The sequence below is a fragment of the Zea mays genome, chromosome 6 (assembly GCF_902167145.1).
Source record: "Zea mays cultivar B73 chromosome 6, Zm-B73-REFERENCE-NAM-5.0, whole genome shotgun sequence".
In the NCBI taxonomy this organism is placed as follows: Eukaryota; Viridiplantae; Streptophyta; class Magnoliopsida; order Poales; family Poaceae; genus Zea; species Zea mays.
Genome location: NC_050101.1, coordinates 162,793,598 through 162,813,194, shown reverse-complemented (window position 1 = coordinate 162,813,194; position 19,597 = coordinate 162,793,598). Strand labels below are relative to the sequence as shown.

The 19,597-nt window shown below is 49.4% G+C and overlaps 1 protein-coding gene across 2 annotated transcripts; it reads right to left on the bottom strand.

Moving 5' to 3' along the window:
* Positions 1 to 13,484: 13,484 nt before the first annotated feature.
* Positions 13,485 to 15,489, bottom strand: LOC103504721 (60S ribosomal protein L36-like). 2 transcript variants are annotated; one of them, XM_008650045.4, is made up of 4 exons: positions 15,236 to 15,489; positions 15,019 to 15,136; positions 14,258 to 14,457; positions 13,485 to 13,726 (listed from the first exon to the last, which is right to left on the bottom strand). In XM_008650045.4, exons 2-4 carry the CDS (start codon positions 15,118 to 15,120, stop codon positions 13,693 to 13,695), a joined length of 336 nt encoding a protein of 111 aa, XP_008648267.1. In that variant the 5' UTR covers positions 15,121 to 15,136; positions 15,236 to 15,489; the 3' UTR covers positions 13,485 to 13,692. The 2 variants fall into 2 exon arrangements, with proteins under 2 accessions (XP_008648267.1, NP_001284558.1); NM_001297629.1 differs by having other exon boundaries at positions 13,489 to 13,726; positions 15,241 to 15,259.
* Between the last annotated feature and the right edge of the window lie 4,108 nt (positions 15,490 to 19,597).

The following is a 19,597-nucleotide window of genomic DNA, read 5'->3' as shown; positions in this document are numbered from 1 at the left end:
ATATGTCCCTGGAGAAGACGTTTGGGGGAACCGTCATCCGTCCTGAGGCTATTTTAGCCAGCTCATGCGCAGTCTCGTTGTACCGTCGAGCAACATGGTTGAGTTCCAGACCGTAGAACTTATCTTCCAAGCACCGAACTTCGTCGCAGTAGGCCTCCATTTTTCGATCGCGGCAGTGGGAGTTCTTCATGACTTGGTCAATAACGAGCTGCGAGTGGCCACGAGCGTTGAGGCGCCGGACCCCTAGCTCGACGGCAATACGTAATCCATTAACCAAGGCCTCGTACTCGGCCACGTTGTTTGACACCGGAAAATGGAGGCGTATCACGTAGCACACATGTTTCCCGAGGGGTGAGATGAAGAGCAAGCCAGCACCTGCTCCAGTTTTCATAAGCGACCCATCGAAGTACATGGTCCAAAGTTCGGCCTGGATTGGAGCTGTTGGCAATTGGGTGTCGACCCATTCAGCCAGGAAGTCAGCCAGGACTTGGGATTTTATGGCCTTCCGGGGGGCAAATGAAAGTGTTTCCCCCATGAGTTCCACCACCCATTTTGCTATCCTACCCGAGGCCTCTCGGCACTGGATGATCTCTCCCAGGGGGAAGGATGACACCATAGTCACCGGATGAGACTCGAAGTAGTGTCGCAGCTTTCGCCGTGTCAGAATCACCGCGTACAGTAGTTTTTGGATTTGCGGGTAGCGGATTTTGGTCTCGGATAGCACCTCGCTGATGAAGTAGACTGGCCTCTGGATGAGCAGTGTATGCCCCTCTTCTCGTCTCTCGACTACGACCGCAGCGCTGACCACCTGAGTGGTTGCGGCTACGTAAATCAAGAGGGGTTCTCCCGAAGCGGGGGGCACCAAGATGGGCGCTTTAGTAAGGAGCGCCTTTAAGTTTCCGAGGGCTTCTTCGGCCTCGGGAGTCCAAGTAAAGCGCTTGGCCTTCCTTAAGAGGCGGTACAAGGGCAATCCTTTCTCGCCAAGGCGCGAGATGAAGCGGCTCAGAGCCGCAAGGCATCCCATGTCCCTTTGTACTCCTTTTAAATCTTTGATGGGTCCCATGTTGGTGATGGCTGCGATTTTCTCCGGGTTGGCCTTGTTGCCTCGTTCGGAGACGATGAATCCTAGGAGCATGCCTCGGGGGACCCTAAAGACACACTTCTCGGGATTGAGTTTTACGCCCTTCGCTCTTAGACACCTGAATGTTACCTCAAGGTCAGACAGGAGGTCGGAGGCTTTCCTTGTTTTGACAACGATGTCATCGACGTAAGCCTCGACCGTTCTGCCGATGTGCTCTCCGAACACGTGGTTCATACACCTTTGGTATGTTGCACCTGCATTCCTTAAGCCAAATGGCATAGTAGTATAACAATACATGCCAAAATGTGTGATAAAAGAAGTCGCGAGCTGGTCGGATTCTTTCATCTTGATTTGGTGATAGCCTGAATAGGCATCGAGGAAAGACAGGGTTTCGCACCCAGCAGTGGAGTCCACAATTTGATCGATGTGAGGCAGAGGGTAGGGAACCTTTGGACATGCTTTATTTAACCCAATGTAGTCTACACACATCCTCCATTTCCCACCTTTTTTCTTTACAAGCACAGGGTTAGCTAACCATTCTGGATGGAATACCTCTTTGATTAACCCAGCAGCCATTAGCTTGTGGACCTCCTCGCCTATGGCTCTGCGCTTTTCTTCATCAAAACGGCGCAGGGGCTGTTTCACGGGTCGGGCACCGGCTCGGATGTCCAGTGAGTGCTCGGCGACATCCCTCGGTATGCCTGGCATGTCCGAGGGACTCCATGCAAAAACTTCGGCGTTTGCGCGGAGAAAGTCGACGAGCACTGCTTCCTATCTGGGGTCGAGCTCGGAGCCAATCCTTACTTTCTTTCCGGCGTCGTTGCTGGGGTCGAGAGAGGCAGACTTAACCGCCTCAGCTGGTTCGAAGTTGTCGACGTGTCGCTTTGCGTCGGGCGCCTCTTTGGAGAGGCAATCCAGGTCGACAATGAGGGCTTCGGACTCGGTGAGGGCTTCGGCGTACTCCACGCATTTCATGTCGCACTCGTAAGTGTGGCAGTATGTGGAACCGACGGTGATGGTTCCCTTGGGGCCTGGCATCTTGATCTTGAGGTACGTGTAGTTGGGGACGGCCATGAACTTAGCGTAGCACGGTCTTCCTAGCACCGCGTGATAGGTCCCTCGGAACCGACCACCTCGAAAATGAGGGTTTCCTTTCTAAAGTTGGAGGGAGTTCCGAAGCAGACGTGCAAATCAAATTGCCCAAGGGGCAGGACACGCTTGCCGGGGACAATCCCGTGAAAAGGTGCTGCGCCGGCCCGGATCATGGACAGATCGACCCCCAAGAGCCCTATGGTCTCAGCGTAGATGATGTTGAGGCTGCTGCCTCCGTCCATGAGAACCTTAGAGAGCCTAGCGTTGCCGATGACGGGGTCGACGACAAGCGGGTACCTTCCTAGGCTCGGTACGCAGTCGGGGTGGTCGCCTTGGTCGAAGGTAATGGGTTTGTTGGACCAGTCTAGGTAGACTGGCGTTGCTACCTTCACCGAGCAGACCTCTCAGCGCTCTTGCTTGCGGTGTCGAGCCGAAGCATTCGCCACTTGTCCGCCGTAGATCATGAAGCAGTTGTGGACCTCTGAGAACTCTTCTTCCTTGTCACCCCCTTCTTGTTGTTGCCTTGGTCCTTGCCACCTTCTGCCGAGGGTCCAGCCTTGTTGAAGTAACGCCAGAGCATGTCGCACTCTTCAAGGGTGTGCTTGACGGGACCCCTGTGATAGGGGCACGACTCCTTGAGCATCTTATCGAACACGTTGGCCCCTCCGAGAGGTTTCCGAGGATTCCTGTGTTCGGCAGCAGCGACGAGATCCGCATCAATGGCGTTGCGTTTCGCTTGCGCCTTCTTCCTGGTCTTCTTCTTCGTGCCACGCTGGACGGACGCCTCGGGGGCGTCTTCCTTTTGTCTTCCCTGAGGCTGCTTGTCCTTCCAGAAGATGGCTTCGACCGCCTCCTGATCAGAGGCGAATTTGGTGGCTATGTCCATCAATTCGCTTGCCTTGGTGGGAGTCTTGTGTCCCAGTTTGCTCACCAGGTCCCGGCAAGTGGTGCCGGCGAGGAATGCCCCGATGACGTCTGAGTCGGTGATGTTGGGCAACTCGGTGCACTGCTTTGAAAACTGTCGGATGTATTCTCGCAGGGATTCCCCTAGCTGCTGGCGGTAGCTCCAGAGATCCCATGAGTTCCCAGGGCGCACGTACGTACCTTGGAAATTTCCTGCGAAGGCCTTGACTAGGTCGTCCCAGCCGAAGATCTGCGTAGGAGGCAGATGCTCCAACCAGGCCTGGGCAGCGTCGGAGAGGAAAAGGGGGAGGTTGCGGATGATGAAGTTGTCGTCGTCCATCCCTCCCAACTGGCACACCAGCCGGTAATCCGCAAGCCACAACTCCGGCCTTGTCTCCCCTGAGTACTTGGTAATAGTAGTCGGGGCTCGGAACCGGGCCGGGAATGGCGCCCGTCGTATGGCCCAGCTGAAGACTCGCGGACCTGGTGGTTCGGGCGAGGGGCTCCGATCCTCCTCACTGTCGTAGTGTCCCCCGCGCCTAGGGTGGTAGCCTTGGCGCACCTTCTCCTCAAGGCGGGCTCGACGGTCGCGGCGGTGTTGCTCGTCGCCGAGGTGATCCCGGGTGGCAGGTGTCCTGTCTCCTGTGTGCTCGGTGTGGACTGAGGCCTCGCACATGCGTCGAGAGGACGCTGCATGATGCTCCGAGGGGCCTCCTCTCCCTCGGGAGGCAGAGCTCTCGGCTCGTCGGACAGCGGCGTTTTCCAGGGGGTCCTTGAGTTCGCCCTCGGTGGTGGATGGCTCCGGCATTGTTCGAAGTAGCATCGCCGCTGCAGCTAGGTTCTGGCCGACCCCACTGAAGGTCGAGGGCAGCCCTGCCCTGGCATCGTCAATGATACGGTGCTGGACGTCTCGGGCCCGATGACGCGCTCCTCCGGCGAGTGCTCGGCCTGCCCACTCCTGCTCGATGTTTTGCTGGAGCTGCACAAGTCGCCCCGTTTCTTCGTCGAGCTTGGCCTGCATCTCACGGAGTTGCTCGAGTTGTGTGCCCTGATCCCCCCCCCCCCCCCCCCCGCAGGGACCCGGACCACAGCTAGCTCTCGCGGGGTCTCAACGTGAGACGCAAGCGCGTCGTCATTTCCTGGCATGCCGAGGTGGTTGTCTTCGTCGTGATCCCCCTGATCGATGTGGAAACACTCGCGAGTTGGGTCGTAACCCTCGTCGTCGAAGCTGTGGCCATCGTCAGAGTAGCCGGAGAGACAGTGGTCACATGTGGATATGAAGTCTCGCATGGCACTGGATCACGGAGTCCGGAGAAATCCCAACTGAAGTCGGGGTCGTCTTCTTCCTCGGAACCCGCGGGTCTGGAGGTTGAGACGGTCGTCAGTCGGTCCCAAGTTGACCACATATGGTACCCCGGAAGGTCAGGATATGCCCTTGCGAAAGCGCTCATCGAGGTGGGGTCGCTTGGTGGATCGAAGCTGAATCTAAAGGGAACAGGGTGGAAAACTGATGGTACATCCTGGTTGATGGACGATGGTGAAGTTGCATCGGGGATGGAATGTGTCGTTATCTCAGGTGCGAGACTAATGTCTGACAAGTTCCTCGCGAGTGTGCCGGCGTCATCAGTCCGCCTGGGGTTGGCACGTTGCTGGGAAGCGACACACATCGTTGTCTCAGGAGCGGGGATAACACCCGACATGTCTCCCGTAGGGGTGCCGACGTCGTCGGCTCGCTCTGGTCTGACAGTCGACGAAGTGCCGCCTCGAGCCTGACCGCGGTTGCTCCGTCTCCTCCTCCTCCGGCGAGGAGGGTGGCAGGGCAAACCCGGGTGCTCCTCTTCCGCCACGGGGAGATGTCGCCGTCGTCGGGGTCGCCTCGGCCGGGCGAGCCGATGACCGTCGTTGTTGTCATGCTGTGGGGGAAGGAGTACCATGTCGTAGCTGCCGTCAAGGGACATAAACTCGAGACTCCCGAAGCGGAGTACCGTCCCGGGCTGAAGAGGCTGCTGAAGATTGTCCATCTGGAACTCAACGGGCAAGTATTTGTCAACACGCAGCAGGACCCCTACCTGGCGCGCCAACTGTCGGCGTTTTGGACCCGCGAGGACCCTCAACCGACCAGTGAATTTGATGTTGCGTGTCCCTGCCCAGATGGGTTGATGCAAGATGAAACACGAGAGGGAGGATGAGGCTTATATTATCTTGCACCGGGGTGCTCGTAGTAGGGGTTACAAGCTTCGCGAGAGAGAGAGAGAGAGAGTGCGCCCTTGAGCTGAGCCGTCTGAGTTAGCCTTCTCTGCGTTTTCTCTCCTTCTCCGCCTGCCTCCTTTGGGATGGCCCTGGACATCCCTTTTATAGATACAAGGAGATGGTCCAGCTGTACATGGGGGTGTAGCTATGTGCTAACGTGGCCGGCGGAGAAGTACTTGAGCCCTGTAGAAGCGCAGCTGGCGGTGCGACCCGGGGTCCTGCTGACGTTTCTTTGCCTTCGTAGAGAGTTGAGAACAATCGACGTCATGGACGCATGCAGTGAACCATCATTACCTGTTGCCGGAGTAATCTAAATGGGGCATCGGTCTTGTTCCTTCGTAGCCTGAGGCAGCTAGCTAGGGGTAGGGTAATGATGTATCACCTGTAGCGCAGTCGGTCCGAGGCCGAGGTCGGGCGAGGCGGCGACTTCTCCTGAGGCTGAGGCTGAGGTCGGGCGAGGCGGAGACCTTCTCCCTAGGCCGAGGCTGAGGCCGAGGCCTGGAGTCGGGTGAGGCGGAGACCTTCTCCCGAGGCCAGGGCTGAGGTTGAGGCATGGGGTCGGGCGAGGCGGAGTTCCCTGTTGCGCCCGAGGCTGAACTCGGGAGAGGTCGTGACTTACTGTTGTTAGTCTTACCCTGGTGGTTGGCACAGTAGTCGGAACGAGGTGAATAGTGTTGTTTTCTTGTCAGAATGATCAGTAAAGGGGCGAAGTGACTGCGGTCATTTCGACCTTGCCGACTGAGGCGCGCGTGTCAGGATAAGGTGTTAGGCGATCCCTGCATTAAATGTGCATGCGATACGGTCGGTTGGTAAGGCGATTTGGCCGAGGTTGTTGTACGACAAAGTTTGCTCGAGCTTGGCCTCGGGCGAGCCGGGGGTGCGCCTACTGCCTGAGGAGGTCCTCGGGTGAGGCGTGAATCCGTCCGGGACTAGTGTTCTTGCCCGAGGCCGGGCTCGGGCGAGACGAGGTCCCGTCCCTTGGCTGACAAGGCTTCAACTTTGAACCACGCTTACCGGTCTTTACGGTCTATTTTGAGGATGTTTTCCAGCCATGCTTAGGAGTATTGGGGGTACCCCTAATTACGGTACCCGACAGGTGGTAACCGGAGAAGCAATCGAGGAGGGACATGACTTCGCATCCTGCTGCGCTATCGACAATTTTGTCGATCCATGGCAGGGGGAATTGTCCTTGGGGCAGGCCTTATTGAGACTAGTGAAGTCGATACACATGCGCCACTTGTCGCTTTTCTTTTGCACCATGACCATGTTGGCAAGCCATGTAGGGTAACCGATTGGCTCGATGAAGTTGGCTTCCAACAGGCGGTGCACCTCGACTTTCGCGTCTTTGGTCTTCTCGTCGAACATTTTGCGCAGTCATTGCTTTCTTGGGCATACCGAAGGGTCGATGCCCAGGCCATGCTCTATGATGGTGCGGCTGACTCCGACCAGATCATGGGTGGACCAAGCGAAGATGTCCTTGTTGCGGGAGAGGCAGGAGATGAGTTTTTCCTCGTCTTGCGAGTTTAGGTCTTCGCTAATTATGATCGTTTTCTTAGGGGTGGTCGGGTCAAGGGGTACCGCCTTTGTTCCGTCGTTGCTTTGCAGCTGCGCCTTTACTTTTTCGTCAGTGGTTGGGCGGGTCCCTTCAAAGCCTTCGTGTTGTGCTGTGAGGCAATGCACGTTCTGTTGCCTTAGGACGAAGTCTCTTTCAATATTGTGTGCGGTCTGTTGGTTGCCATAGACTGTGATCACACCTTGCGGACCCGAGATTTTCATTCATAGGTAAAGTCCGTGAATGGCCACTTCAAACTTGTTGATGGAGCCCCGGCCCATTATGGCGTTGTACGGGTATACCATGTCGACGATGTCGAAGGTGACCTGCTCACTTCGTGCATTGGGTGCTACACCGAAGGACAGGGGTAGCTCGATCTTGCCGATGAGAAAGGTGCCCTTCCAGGCGAAGCCATAAAGGGGGTGTCTAAAGGCTTGAGCAAACTATGGCTGATGCCCATGTGGTCAAAGGCGTGCAGGAAGATAATGTCGGCTTGGCTGCCGTTGTCGACCAGGACTTTGTGTAGGTCCCAACCTGCTACGCTGCAGTTGATCACCATGGCGTCGATGTGAGGGGCACTGCGCAGATCAATGTCCCTGGCGTCGAAGGTGAGTGGCACATGAGACCACCTTGTTTGTACGACTGGGCCGGTGAGGGCGACGTGGTTAACACTTCGATAGTGGTCCCTCTTCTGCCGCTTCGTTTCGAAGTCCACGCTATACCCTCCGGTGATCATATGGATGACTCCGCGATATGGTTGTTCGGCGAAGTCTTCTTGCTTTGGTGCTTGGGGGTGATTATGGTGGTGTGGATTTGGGTGATGTGGAGGTGGAGGCGGGTTTGGAATGACTTGCACTTCCTGGCGGTGTTGGTACGCGTGGTTGGGTGGGTGTTGGACGTGGTCGTTGTTGTAAGGTTGTTGTTGGTGGTGGTGGTATGTGTGCGTGACAACTCTCTGGTTGTCGGCTGGCTGTGCCCTGGACATCTTGTCCCTGGTGGCCTTCGTTTCTGGACAATCTCTTGTTGGGTGCGCGCAGACCTCGCCATGGAATAGGCAGTAGAATCTGCGTGGCTGCTGCGTCCGTCCCCGGCCTCTCCCTCTGGTGCCATTGCCGCGGCCTTGGGGGTATTCTTGACGGCGGACGGTTTCTCTGGCTGGGTGCTGATTGGCTATGTTGTGCACCTGTTGTTGGCTTCGACTGTCCCGACCGGAGTCTGGCTACGAAGGCCTGGTCCAGTTTCTGTTGGACTGTGGAGGGTCCTTTGGCTTCCTCTAAGACTCCATCTTTCGTTGATGTAGCTCTTCGGACCTGGCGTACTTCTCGAATAGCTGGTATAGCTCTTGGAGAGTTTTAGGTGGATCCCTGATGCAGTGGCTGTACAGGACGCCAGCCCGAAGGCCGCTGATGGCGTAATGGATCGCGATGTGGTCGTCGACCAATGGCAGTTGCGACTTGAGGGTCAGGAACTTTTTGTAATACTCCCGAAGGGTTTCCTTCTCTTGCTACTTGCAGAGTGATAGCTCAGCCAGAGCGTCAATATCGGGTCGATACCCTTGAAAGTTGAGCAGGAACTTGTCCCGGAGTCCTTTCCAGGAGTCGATGGATAGTGGCGGTAATCTGGTGTACCAGGTCAGGGCCGAGCCTTCGAGCGCGATGATGAAAGACTTGGCCATCGTGGTGTCGTCCCCTCCGTACGATGCGACAGCGACTTGGTAGCTCATGATGTATTGTGTTGGGTTAGTGCTGTCGTTGTACTTGGGGTAGGTGCCTGCCCTGAAGTTGGCGGGCCAAGGTGATGCTTGGAGCTGCGGAGCCAGGGGGCTTCGCTCATCGAGGTAGTTGATGCCTTGGAAAGCTGTGACATGCGATATGAAGGGCCCGCGTTGTGGTATGAATAGGTCTCCGGCTGGGACGCGCTGCTGTAGGGGCGGACCCTGGTGCAGACTGTGCTGGCCTTCGCTCTGGATGAGCGTGATTTCTTGCTCGAGCTCCCGAGCTCTCTGCTCCTCGTCCCGTATCATCTGGCGCACCTTGGCCTAGGCGGTGACACGTTGGCGCTTGGCCTCGAGGATGTCTTTCTGCTTTTGGAGGTTGTGGTTCTTGATGTGCAGGGCCTGCAGTTGTAGCTGGTCTTCGGCTGAGATGTCAATGACTTCGTCGTCCTCTATTGCGTCTTCGCCCTCTGGTGGAGCGAAGCCTGGGTGTGGTGCTTGTGGTAGGCCTCCGGAGCTACAGGTGCGTAGGGTGCCTTCGGGGTGGGGTGCTCTTGGCACTGTCTTTTGCTGACAACTTCATCTTCGAAGGCCTCTTGGTGGGTGTTGTCTGCGAGGGCCTTGCCTTTTTTCTCAGCCAGCAACGCTGCCTTCGCTGCTTCGTCGATGGATGCGGCTGCCTTCGAACTAGCTCGCTTGGGGGGCATTGCGGGTTGTTCTTCGTAGCACGAACGGTGGGCGCCAAATGTTGGAACTTGCTCTCCAGGGCAAGTTGATCCAATGGGGGAGTGGAAAGAGTGCAAGCAAATTTTAACGCGGGATGGCAAAAGCTTTGTTAATCTGGCCTCTCACGGGCACTATACGGGGGTATTTATAGGTACTCGAGCGGCCACCCGTCCATTGTCAAAGACGTTTATGCCCTCGAGTACCCTGTCTGTCCCCAGAATATTCCCACGGGAGGAGGTTACATATTGTCATTACAGGAAAGGCTATTACAGACGCGGCCCGTAATACACTTATCCGCGCGGGGCCCGTTACAGTGGGTCGAATCCCACCTGGGCCTCCCCACGTGGTGAGGGCGTGGGACTAGTAGACTTCGACAGAGCCTTCGTCTTGCCTTGGAGAGGACGAAGGGGGACCGCATCGGTCTTCCTCCGATCGACGCCTCCGGCTTGCTCGGGCGCGCTCTGTGGATGTGGTCTTCGTCACGAAGGCATGGAGCGAAGGGTAGCGCGTTCGCCTTCGACCCAACAGAAATAAAGCATTTAAAAATAGAAACTGTCACACATATTTTTCCTAAATTTACGTGCATGCAAGGGAACATGTTTGACTCATGCATGCATTCCTTTTTTGCGCGCATGGGGCGGATGGCGCACCCAACAACCTAGTTGAGTCGGCGCGTTGGGTTGAACCACGTTGCAGGGTGGTTGGCCTGGGCTTACTTTAACTATTGGAAGCCCATGGCTCCCGTTATACCTACCATATATATATATATATATATATATATATATATATATATATATATATATATATATATATACTGTTTTTATATATTACACCTGGGTGCATTCAATATAGAGAATGCACCCAGGCCGAACCTACGCGCCAGGTCTGAGCCAACCGCCCCACCCAGACCGTCTTCGTCCCTCCCGCACGCTCCTGACAGAACCTTTTCACTTACTCGCCCGCGCCCCTCTTTCTCCGGGAACGGCTCTTCCGCGAACGGCTCAACCTCTTCACATAAGTTGCAATCACACCAGACCAGCAGTTGCAATTATACCAGACAACAGTTGCAATCATTGTTTTGTTTAACAAATTTTTTGGACATAGTTATATAAAGTTACAATCACACCAGACCAGCAGTTGCAATTACCAGACAGCAGTTGCAATCATTGTTTGTTTTAACAGATTTTTGGACATAGTTATATAGAGGTTGCAATCACACCAGACCAGCAGTTGCAATTACACCAGACAACAGTTGCAATCATTATTTGTTTAACAGATTTTTGGACATAGTTATATAGAAGTTGCAATCACACCAGATCAGCGGTTGCAATTACACCAGACAACAGTTGCAATCATTGTTTGTTTAACAAATTTTTGGATATAGTTACATAGAAGTTGCAATCACCAGACCAGCAGTTGCAATTACACCAGACAGCAGTTGCAATCATTATTTGTTTAACAGATTTTGGACATAGTTATATAGAAGTTGCAATCACACCAGACTAGCAGTTGCAATTACACCAGACCAGCAGTTGCAATCATATTTTTTTAACAAAATTTCCCAGAATTATTCAGTACTTGCAATCACATAAGAGTAACTCAGCAGTTGCATCCACACCACACCAGCAGTTGCAATTACAACACACCAGCAGTTGCAATTACAACACACCAGCAGTTACAATCATTTTGTTTACATTTTTTAACAGATATTTGCGTAGAATTATACAGCAGTTGCAATCACACCTAATGCGGGGTTGAGCATCGAGGCGATTCAAGGTGCGGCAGCGACGGTGGGGCCATGGATCTAGGGTTAGAGGATCGGAGGAAGGAGGAGTCGGCGGGTCAGGGAGGCGCGCTGACAGAGAGGCGCGCGGCGGCGCGGGACAGGGAGGCGCAAGGCGGCGGCGGGGGGCAGGGAGTCTTGGGTCTATGCGCGAGGCGGCGACGGGGGACAGGAAGTCTTGGGTCTGTGCATCCACAAACTAAAATGCACCCAGGTGCATTTTAGTGCCGCCTATATATATATATATATATAGTTGTATGAATATGCTAAACATAGAATAAAGTCGATTCTTTCTACTTCACTCTAGAATCAAACAGAAAAACAGAGCGGCTCGGTTCTGATTGCCAAACACAGAATGGAGCCATTCCATACTCAGAATCTGAAACAGAGCCATTCCATCCAAATAGGCTCTGGAACCAAACACTATCTAAGTCCACATCTCAGACCTTCTCACCAGTTTTCCGGTTTCTAATGTCATTCCTTTTACACCCCGTTTGCGTCCTTGGAATTGAATTTCATTCTAATAATAGTAATTTAGACAAAAATCAATTAAGTTAATATGATTTTATGTGAAATATGTTTGTATACTATTATTGGCAATATGTGGGAGACATCCATATGTTACATTTTTACTATAGAGGAGTGAGCCGAAGAGTGTCTTATAAGTTGCAGATTAGAAACATATATTTCGTTGACATATAAAATCATTTCTCATGCTCCACCCTATGAATTCGAGATAGGCTTATATCTGAGATTTGAAAAGTGGTGGAATGTGAAATTCCAAGCCAAGTAGACTACTTTATTAAGTAAATCCAATTCCTCCAAATGAATAGATCCAAACGGCCCGTTATAAAAAAAGTTCATATACTTCTTTCTAATCTAACTCATTGTCCTCCAAGCAACGTTGCTTTTAGACGATCTCCTCTACAGTTATGTGCACTCCGGATCTCTGCTTCCCATCTCATGTATAAGTGATAATTGGCTCTAAATTTTACACTATAAAATTTAAGGATCAGACTGGATTATGATCGAGCTCTATTTCTATTCATTTTTAAACTAAAATTTATTTAGGGTTCTATCATTTTGAAAAGAAAATCCATTAGCACCTCTAATCTCACGTGGTCTTCTCCCTTACCCTTGAACCCCACCAGAGACTAGCATCCGACGACGACAACCCATGCTCTAGGATTCCACCTCTTGTGCCTGTCATGGTACCGTTGGTGCAGGGGTCGGTACAGGTGCGGACGGACAGGCAAAGTAATGATGAAGCTCGGACTTCCGTTGTTGGCACGCTTCATCAGCACTCGAACAGTTGGAAGGGAGATATGTGGAACAGATAACGACACACATGAAGACATGTCGATTCCTTCCAAGAGAAACCACCTGTAACTGATCCCGCCTTGCTCTGTAAAAGGCAGAAGCTCCAGTCGGAGGAGGGGAGGGAACCAGAGTGAGACTACGAGAATATAACAAACACCTGATACGTAGAACCCTTACGAATACAACTCATAGGGACTTGAGAGCATCTCTCCTTAGGAATACAACTCATAGAGACTTGAGAGTACATCTCTCCCACTTATAACCCTTACTATAAGCAACAAGATATCGATACCGCAAGCCACCAAAGATTAAAATTAGAGACGTTCTGTCCAAAACAGTAAAGGGTGTGCTTGGTTTGGCTTTTGGCTAGATCCAGAAAGCACTTTTTTCTAAAAGTTGACTTTCTCACAGTGCAAAACTGAAAGTATCCCTGAATCTATTTTAGTGGTTTTCTATAAAAACATATATCAAATAACTTTTAACGACTTTTAGTGATTTCCACCAAACGGTTTTTAGCTTTTTAACAGCTCACAGCCCAAATCATCTTTTTCCAAAGCTCACAGCAGTTTTTTTCACAACCACAACACAACCAAACAGAAACAGTTTTTTTCACAACCACAACACAACCAAACAGGCCGCAAATCTTGCACACACTGAGCATACCATACATAGTCAAAACATGTATACATAAATTTACTTAATGGTGCTAATTCTAAACACCGACATCCAATTAGTATTACTGCTATTGAACCGTAATTCTAATAAAAACTGCTTTGCAAATTGAAAAAATGGAGAAATTGGAATAAAGGAAGTAGATGAAGGAGCTCATATTATCATTATGGCTATTGAACTTGAATTACTATGAAAACTGTTTTAGAAAGCAATAGATGGGGTATATAGAAAACCGTAGTGTTAAATATAACACAAGAAAATGTGTTTATAGATTATGGTTGAGACATGTTTTCAAAGATAAAGTTTTCAGATTAGGTTGGAACCATAGCATACAATTCACGGTAATGGATCAAAGATAAATGAACAAAGGCCGGAGCAACCCAAAGCAAAAGATTCACAAACCATGGATGCATTAGAATAAGAGCAAGATCCCATAAATTGGTTCGATACATAAACCCTGGATGCATTGGAAGGAGCAAAATCCCATGAGCTGGTTCGATACATAATACTTTGACATGTCTATTAGGTTCTACATGTATGGAAAATCAGACACTGGAACATAATCTCTGGCAGCCAGCTCCATGAACTTGAAATGCTCTCTATTTCTTTTTGTCAGTGTGCGTACCAGCCGACCTGCAGATCCCAACAGAAAATTAAGTTATAGATATACTGACAGTTATACCGTACAAAGAAGGATCTTTTCTATTAAGTCAACATAAAATTCAAAAATATTACTAAATGTCAACATAAAATTCAAAAATATTACTAAATGTCAACATAAAATTCAAAATATTAAAATTCATTACTATTAGAAGTATAACAAATGGTGCAAGGATAGTGTCAATTTAAACTAGGCAAAGTATATAATTGATCAGATAGTAGAAATTCAAGACGTGTTTACATATGCAGATCAGACAAGATTCGGATAGTATACCACAGTATGTACAGTCAATATGCGCTAGTCTCTACACAAACTCAAGTGGCAGAATCAATATGCAGAACTTTGATTGATGTGCATTAATGAAAAAATCATTTGGCTAACAATTAATCATAATTATGCAACAAATTAGCAGAGGCAATGAATTAACCATGCCAAAGCATTTGAAAGACAAGCTACCAAGCAATATTTTTGTTTTATCACAATAAAGTTCCACATTTACAAACCTCATCTTCCTGAGGACGCCCGCCATCTCCTCTCTCTTCTTCTTTGCCCTCTTGTGAGTTCCAAGCTTTCTCTTAGCAAGCTTCAGGGCACGCTTGTCCTTGCCAACCTTCAGAAGCTCAGTGATACGCTTCTCATAAGGAGCAAACCCAGCAACCTCTCTGATCAGGCCCCTGACCATAGACACCCTCTTCGTTGATTTCTGAACAACAAAATAACTTGGAATGAAGGACACAGAAAACAATCAAGTGCAAAGATATGTAAATCTACCGCATACTTGTGCTAATCATTTACATGTACAGACACAATCATGGCTTTTACAAGATTAATAAATAAAACCAAATATAGAGCGTAGAAAAACCAAATATTTCCAAGTAGAAACAATGATCACATAGGAAAAAGTTCTACTTAAAACAAAACATACATCTATAATAAACTTGCGGTTCTTCGAACCTGTAGACCAACATGCCTAACACTATTCACAGCAAACAAACCTTCCATCCGCATGAAGTACAGTGGAACTCCTACACTATCATTGCAGATCCGTCGAATTGTGTTTTGTTGAGTTGTAGAAATGAACAAGGACAAGACTTAAAACCAAACCTACACAACCGTATAAAGACTTTCACCGCACAGTTTATCAACTAGTAAGATATCTGCTTCTCTGCATCCTAAACCCCACAACATCTAACACTTAATCACACCACCAATACCACCCGCGATATCAAAATGATGACCAGCAAAAGGCTGAAGGTTGGCTTACCCCCTTGCGGTGGCACGGGCGGGGAGGCAGCTCGCGCTTGGTGACGACATGACCCTTGTTGATGCCAACGAAAAGGCCCGACTTTGGCTGCGGCGGCGCCATGAGTACGAACCCTTTCCTGTGCGCCAAACAAAGAAGCGAGGATGAGGGCATACGCAAGGAGAGAAAGTAGGTTTCAGATCGCGGCGGCGGCGGCGGCGGCGCGGGGCTGGCTTACCTTACCTGGAGAAGTGAACCGACGGCTACCGACGAGAAACCCTAGTGGAGTGGGGTCTTTATATAGGCGGCGCGGAGACGGCGTCGCGGCTGGATGATAGTAGGCTGGGCTGAGATTGTTTCATTCTCCTTTCCAGGCCATTTCTGTTCTATGGGCTCAGGTTTTTGGATTGTGATTAAGTCGGGCTATTGTAGGTCGTTATATGGTTTCGTTCCTTCGAGCTGGCCGACCTCTGCAGTCGTAAACTTAGGTAGGGCCTCTTTGGCAACACATTACTAGACAATATCATGGTATTTGAGTATATTATGGTATTTTAGATCAGATGTGTTTCAAGCACATATAAAAACTTTGTATTTTGAACTATGGTTTTACCAAAACCATAATATTTTTTGGGTAAAAAAAAAATTAGTCCAGACCAAAGTTTTTGGCTTGCACGCAGTTGTAGTCTTCTCTCCTCCTACACTTCAACTGAAATATTTTGTCTCCAAACATGTATTGGGTTGGACTGATGTAAAAAAATACTATAGTTATGTCATGGTATACAGTAAATGGTGGTATTATAAACTGCGGTTTTGAAAAACAAAGTTCCCAAATAGGTATGTAGTGTTTTGCGAAGTTAGTTGGTATGGAACGGCTTCATTCTAGATAGCGGCTCCGTCCAAAAGGTTTTGAAGAGTTGGATGGTTCGACATTTAAGCATATTTTTTCCTTTTTTGAGTCACTCTATCCTACATGTAACCAATTCAAGCAACAACAAACTGAGAACATAATGGCTTCATCCCACCATACTCTAGAACCAAACACTATGAAAGCATCTAGGCCCCTGGTTGGTTTTAGTGATTAATGACAACGTAATATTATATGTGACTAACGTGTGTTTTGCAGAGCAAATGGTAAGTTAGGTCGCATTACAGGAAGTTGTACTACAACGGTGAAAACAATCTCTGAGATGAGAACTTAAGCGACGGCTGAAACGACGAATCAAAAGATGAAGATCTTCGTATTCCGAGTGTCGAAGGAGTTGCGGACACTCGGTATAGAATTAGGTCTTCTATTTTATTTTAGTCGTACTATAAAGAGGGGTTGTGGATGAGTAGTTTGATCAAGAGAATGCTAGTATAGAGTTGGTGCATATTCACACTCACATCCAGTGTTAGGTGTCACTCTATAACACACTCATGAGTTAGAACGGAAACCGTTTCAAAAAAACAAAAGGAAAAAGAAGTTAGGGTTTCTGTCTTAAGGGCACCGGACTGTTCGGTGCACACTCTGACAGTCGGGCTAGCGAGCCCAACGGCTAGCTATCAGAACTAGTCGTTGGAGTCGACTGTTGGCGCACCGGTGGCGAACCGGACTGTCCGGTGCGCCCATGCGCAGAACACCCTGGTAACGGCTAGTTTGGTGGGGTGGGGCTATTTATACCACCTCCACCTACCATATTGAGTGTCTTGATGCCCACATTGATGACCATACATTGCTAGAGTATTGTAAGCACCACAAAGCATAGTGAAGTGATTAGAAAATCTTAATCCCGCATCAGGATCTCGTTAGCACAAGTGAGAGCCACCTAGAGCACACACCATATGCATTAGGTTTCTCTTGGTCAAGTGAAAGTATATGACTTGTTACTCTTGGTGATCGGCATCACCTAGACGGCTTGGTGGCGTTTGGAGTACGGTGATCACTTTGGAAGATTTTTTGGTGACTCAGCTCAAGATTGTAAGCGGTCGTGAGGGATCCACCGTGCAGGAGTGGCAAAGGATCACCTCATAGTGAGCACTTGGTTCTTGCGAGGACCAAGGGGGAGCGATACACTTGCGCGGGTGCTCCAACGAGGACTAGGGAAGAGTGCCGACTCTTCGATACCTCGGCAAAAAAGTTGGAGGAGTCTTCTCAACCTTGATTTACATTCCGCAATTATTTCAAGCATTTTACTTTGTTCAATTGTTTAGCAAGTAGTTGAAGTAATGTCTTAGGATTATTATCTTTTTAGTGGTTTTCTTGTATTGCTAGTAGTTGGGTGAAGTTGGGCTCTAGCTTAGAGTTTAAGTATTTGCTTAGGGTTTAATTGTTGTTGAATTTTTAGAAAAGCCCAATTCACCCCCCTCTTGGCCATCGTGATCCTTTCACACTATCTTACTTGACCTACGGCTTGCGTGTTGCAGCTGTTTTTCTCCTCTCAAGAAGTGTGTTTGTAGTATTGAGAGCACCTAGAGGGGGGGTGAATAGGTGATCCTGTGAAACTTGAAAACTTAAGCCACAAAACTTGGTTAATCGTTAGCACAATAATTTCCAAGTGGCTAGAGAGGAGTCAAAACACAATAACCACAAGAAATCAATCACAGAGATGGCACAGTGGTTATCCCGTGGTTCGGCCAAGACCAATGCTTGCCTACTCCACGTTGTGGCGTCCCAATGGACGAGGGTTGCAATCAACCTCTCTCAAGCGGTCCAAAGACCCACTTGAATACCATGGTGTTTTGCTTGCTTTTTCTCAATCCCGTTTGCGAGGAATCTCCACAACTTGGAGTCTCTCGCCCTTACACTTGAAGTTCACAAAGAAGTACGAAGTAAGGGAGGGAAGCAACACACACAAATCCACAGCAAAATACGCACACACACGGCCAAGAACCGAGCTCAAATGACTATCTCAAAGTTCTCACTAGAACGGAGCTCGAATCACTGAGAATGACAAACGAATGCGCAAAGACTGAGTGTGGATGATCAAGAATGCTCTTAGGTTGCTTGGTTGCCTTCTCCATGCGCCTAGGGGTCCCTTTTATAGCCCCAAGGCAACTAGGAGCCGTTGAGAGCAATTCTGGAAGGCCATCCTTGCCTTCTGTCGACTGGCGCACCGGACAGTCCGGTGCACACCGGACACTGTCCGGTGCCCAATTTCCTTCCTTAAACAGCGCAGCCGACCGTTGGCAGCCAGCTAGTCGTTGGCGCACCGGACATGTCCAGTGCACACCGGACAATCCGGTGCCCCCTTCTAGCCGTTGGCTCGGCCACGTGTCCCGCGCAGATCGCGCGGCCGACCGTTGGCCCGGTCGACCGTTGGCTCACCGGACAGTCCGGTGCACACCGGACAGTCCGGTGAATTATAGCCGTATGTCGCCGGTGAAATTCCCGAGAGCGGCCAGTTTGCTCGGACCAGCCTGGCGCACCGGACACTGTCCGGTGCACCACCGGACAGTCCGGTGCTCCCAGACTGAGCAGATTCTTGGCTGCTCGAGCCAAGACATTTTCAATTGGATTTTTCCTGTTTCCAGCACTTAGACACAATACATTAGTCCACAAAACAATGTACTAAGTCTGAGAAACATACCTTTATTCTTGGTTTGTACTTTGTCCACCATTTTACATTTAAGCACTTGTTTAGACACTAAATCACCAAAATACTTAGAAATGGCCCAAGGGCACATTTTCCTTTCAATCTCCCTCTTTTTGGTGATTTATGCCAACACAATATAAAGCAAATGGAACAAATACAAACTTACTTCAAATAAGAACTCACATTGTTTTGATTCAAATTTGACATATATGGATCATTCTTTGCCACCACTTGATTTGTTTTTGCAAATCAAACTCAATTTTCTATCTCTAAGTTAAACACACATGTTAAGACATAAAGAGAGTCATTCCAAGAGAATTTGATTCAAGATTTCAAAAACTCCCCTTTTTCCCATAATCAACACTTCTCCCCACAAGAAGTCAACTTTTGACAAGAGACAATTAAAAAAGTTTTGCCAAACCAAAAACTCTATTCTACTATTTTCAAAATCTCTCAAGTGGTAGCTGATCCATTTATCGCTTTGGCCTTTATTTTCTCCCCCTTTGGCATTAAGCACCAAAATGGGATTAATCTTGGCCCTTGAACCCCATTGCCTCACCAAAATCTTCAATAAGAATACAAAGGCAATAAGAGTACACGAGATGAACTTGGAATAAGTTACCCTCTCATCGGAGTGCAGTGGAAGTCGTTCATGGTCCAAGTCCATCTTTTCCCTTTCAAATCTCCTTCGAGACTAAATCATCAAACTCAAGCACATGGTTAGTCTCAAAGGGTCAAGTTGTAACACATCTCCCCCTAAAAATGTGCATCACTTTGCAACGGACTTGTGAGGTCCAGGAAGTGTTTGTACAACTTGAGCACCATAACTAAGCAACAAAATGCATACGGAACATGATCAAAGGCATAAGCACATGTATGCTATAAATCAATCCAAGTTCCGCGAATCTAAGACATTTAGCTCACTACGCAGCCTGCAAAAGGTCTTCTCATCTAGAGGCTTGGTAAAGATATCGGCTAGCTGGTTCTCGGTGCTAACATGAAACACTTCGATATCTCCCTTTTGCTGG

Bases quoted from the DNA above. Each gene is read 5' to 3' on its own strand.
- LOC103504721 (XM_008650045.4), bottom strand. From the start codon at position 15,120: ATGGCGCCGCCGCAGCCAAAGTCGGGCCTTTTCGTTGGCATCAACAAG. The intron at 14,458-15,018 runs GTAAGCCAACCT...TTTGTTGTTCAG, and splicing joins GCCCGTGCCACCGCAAGGGG to AAATCAACGAAGAGGGTGTC. The intron at 13,727-14,257 runs GTTTGTAAATGT...TGGGATCTGCAG, and splicing joins GGCGTCCTCAGGAAGATGAG to GTCGGCTGGTACGCACACTG.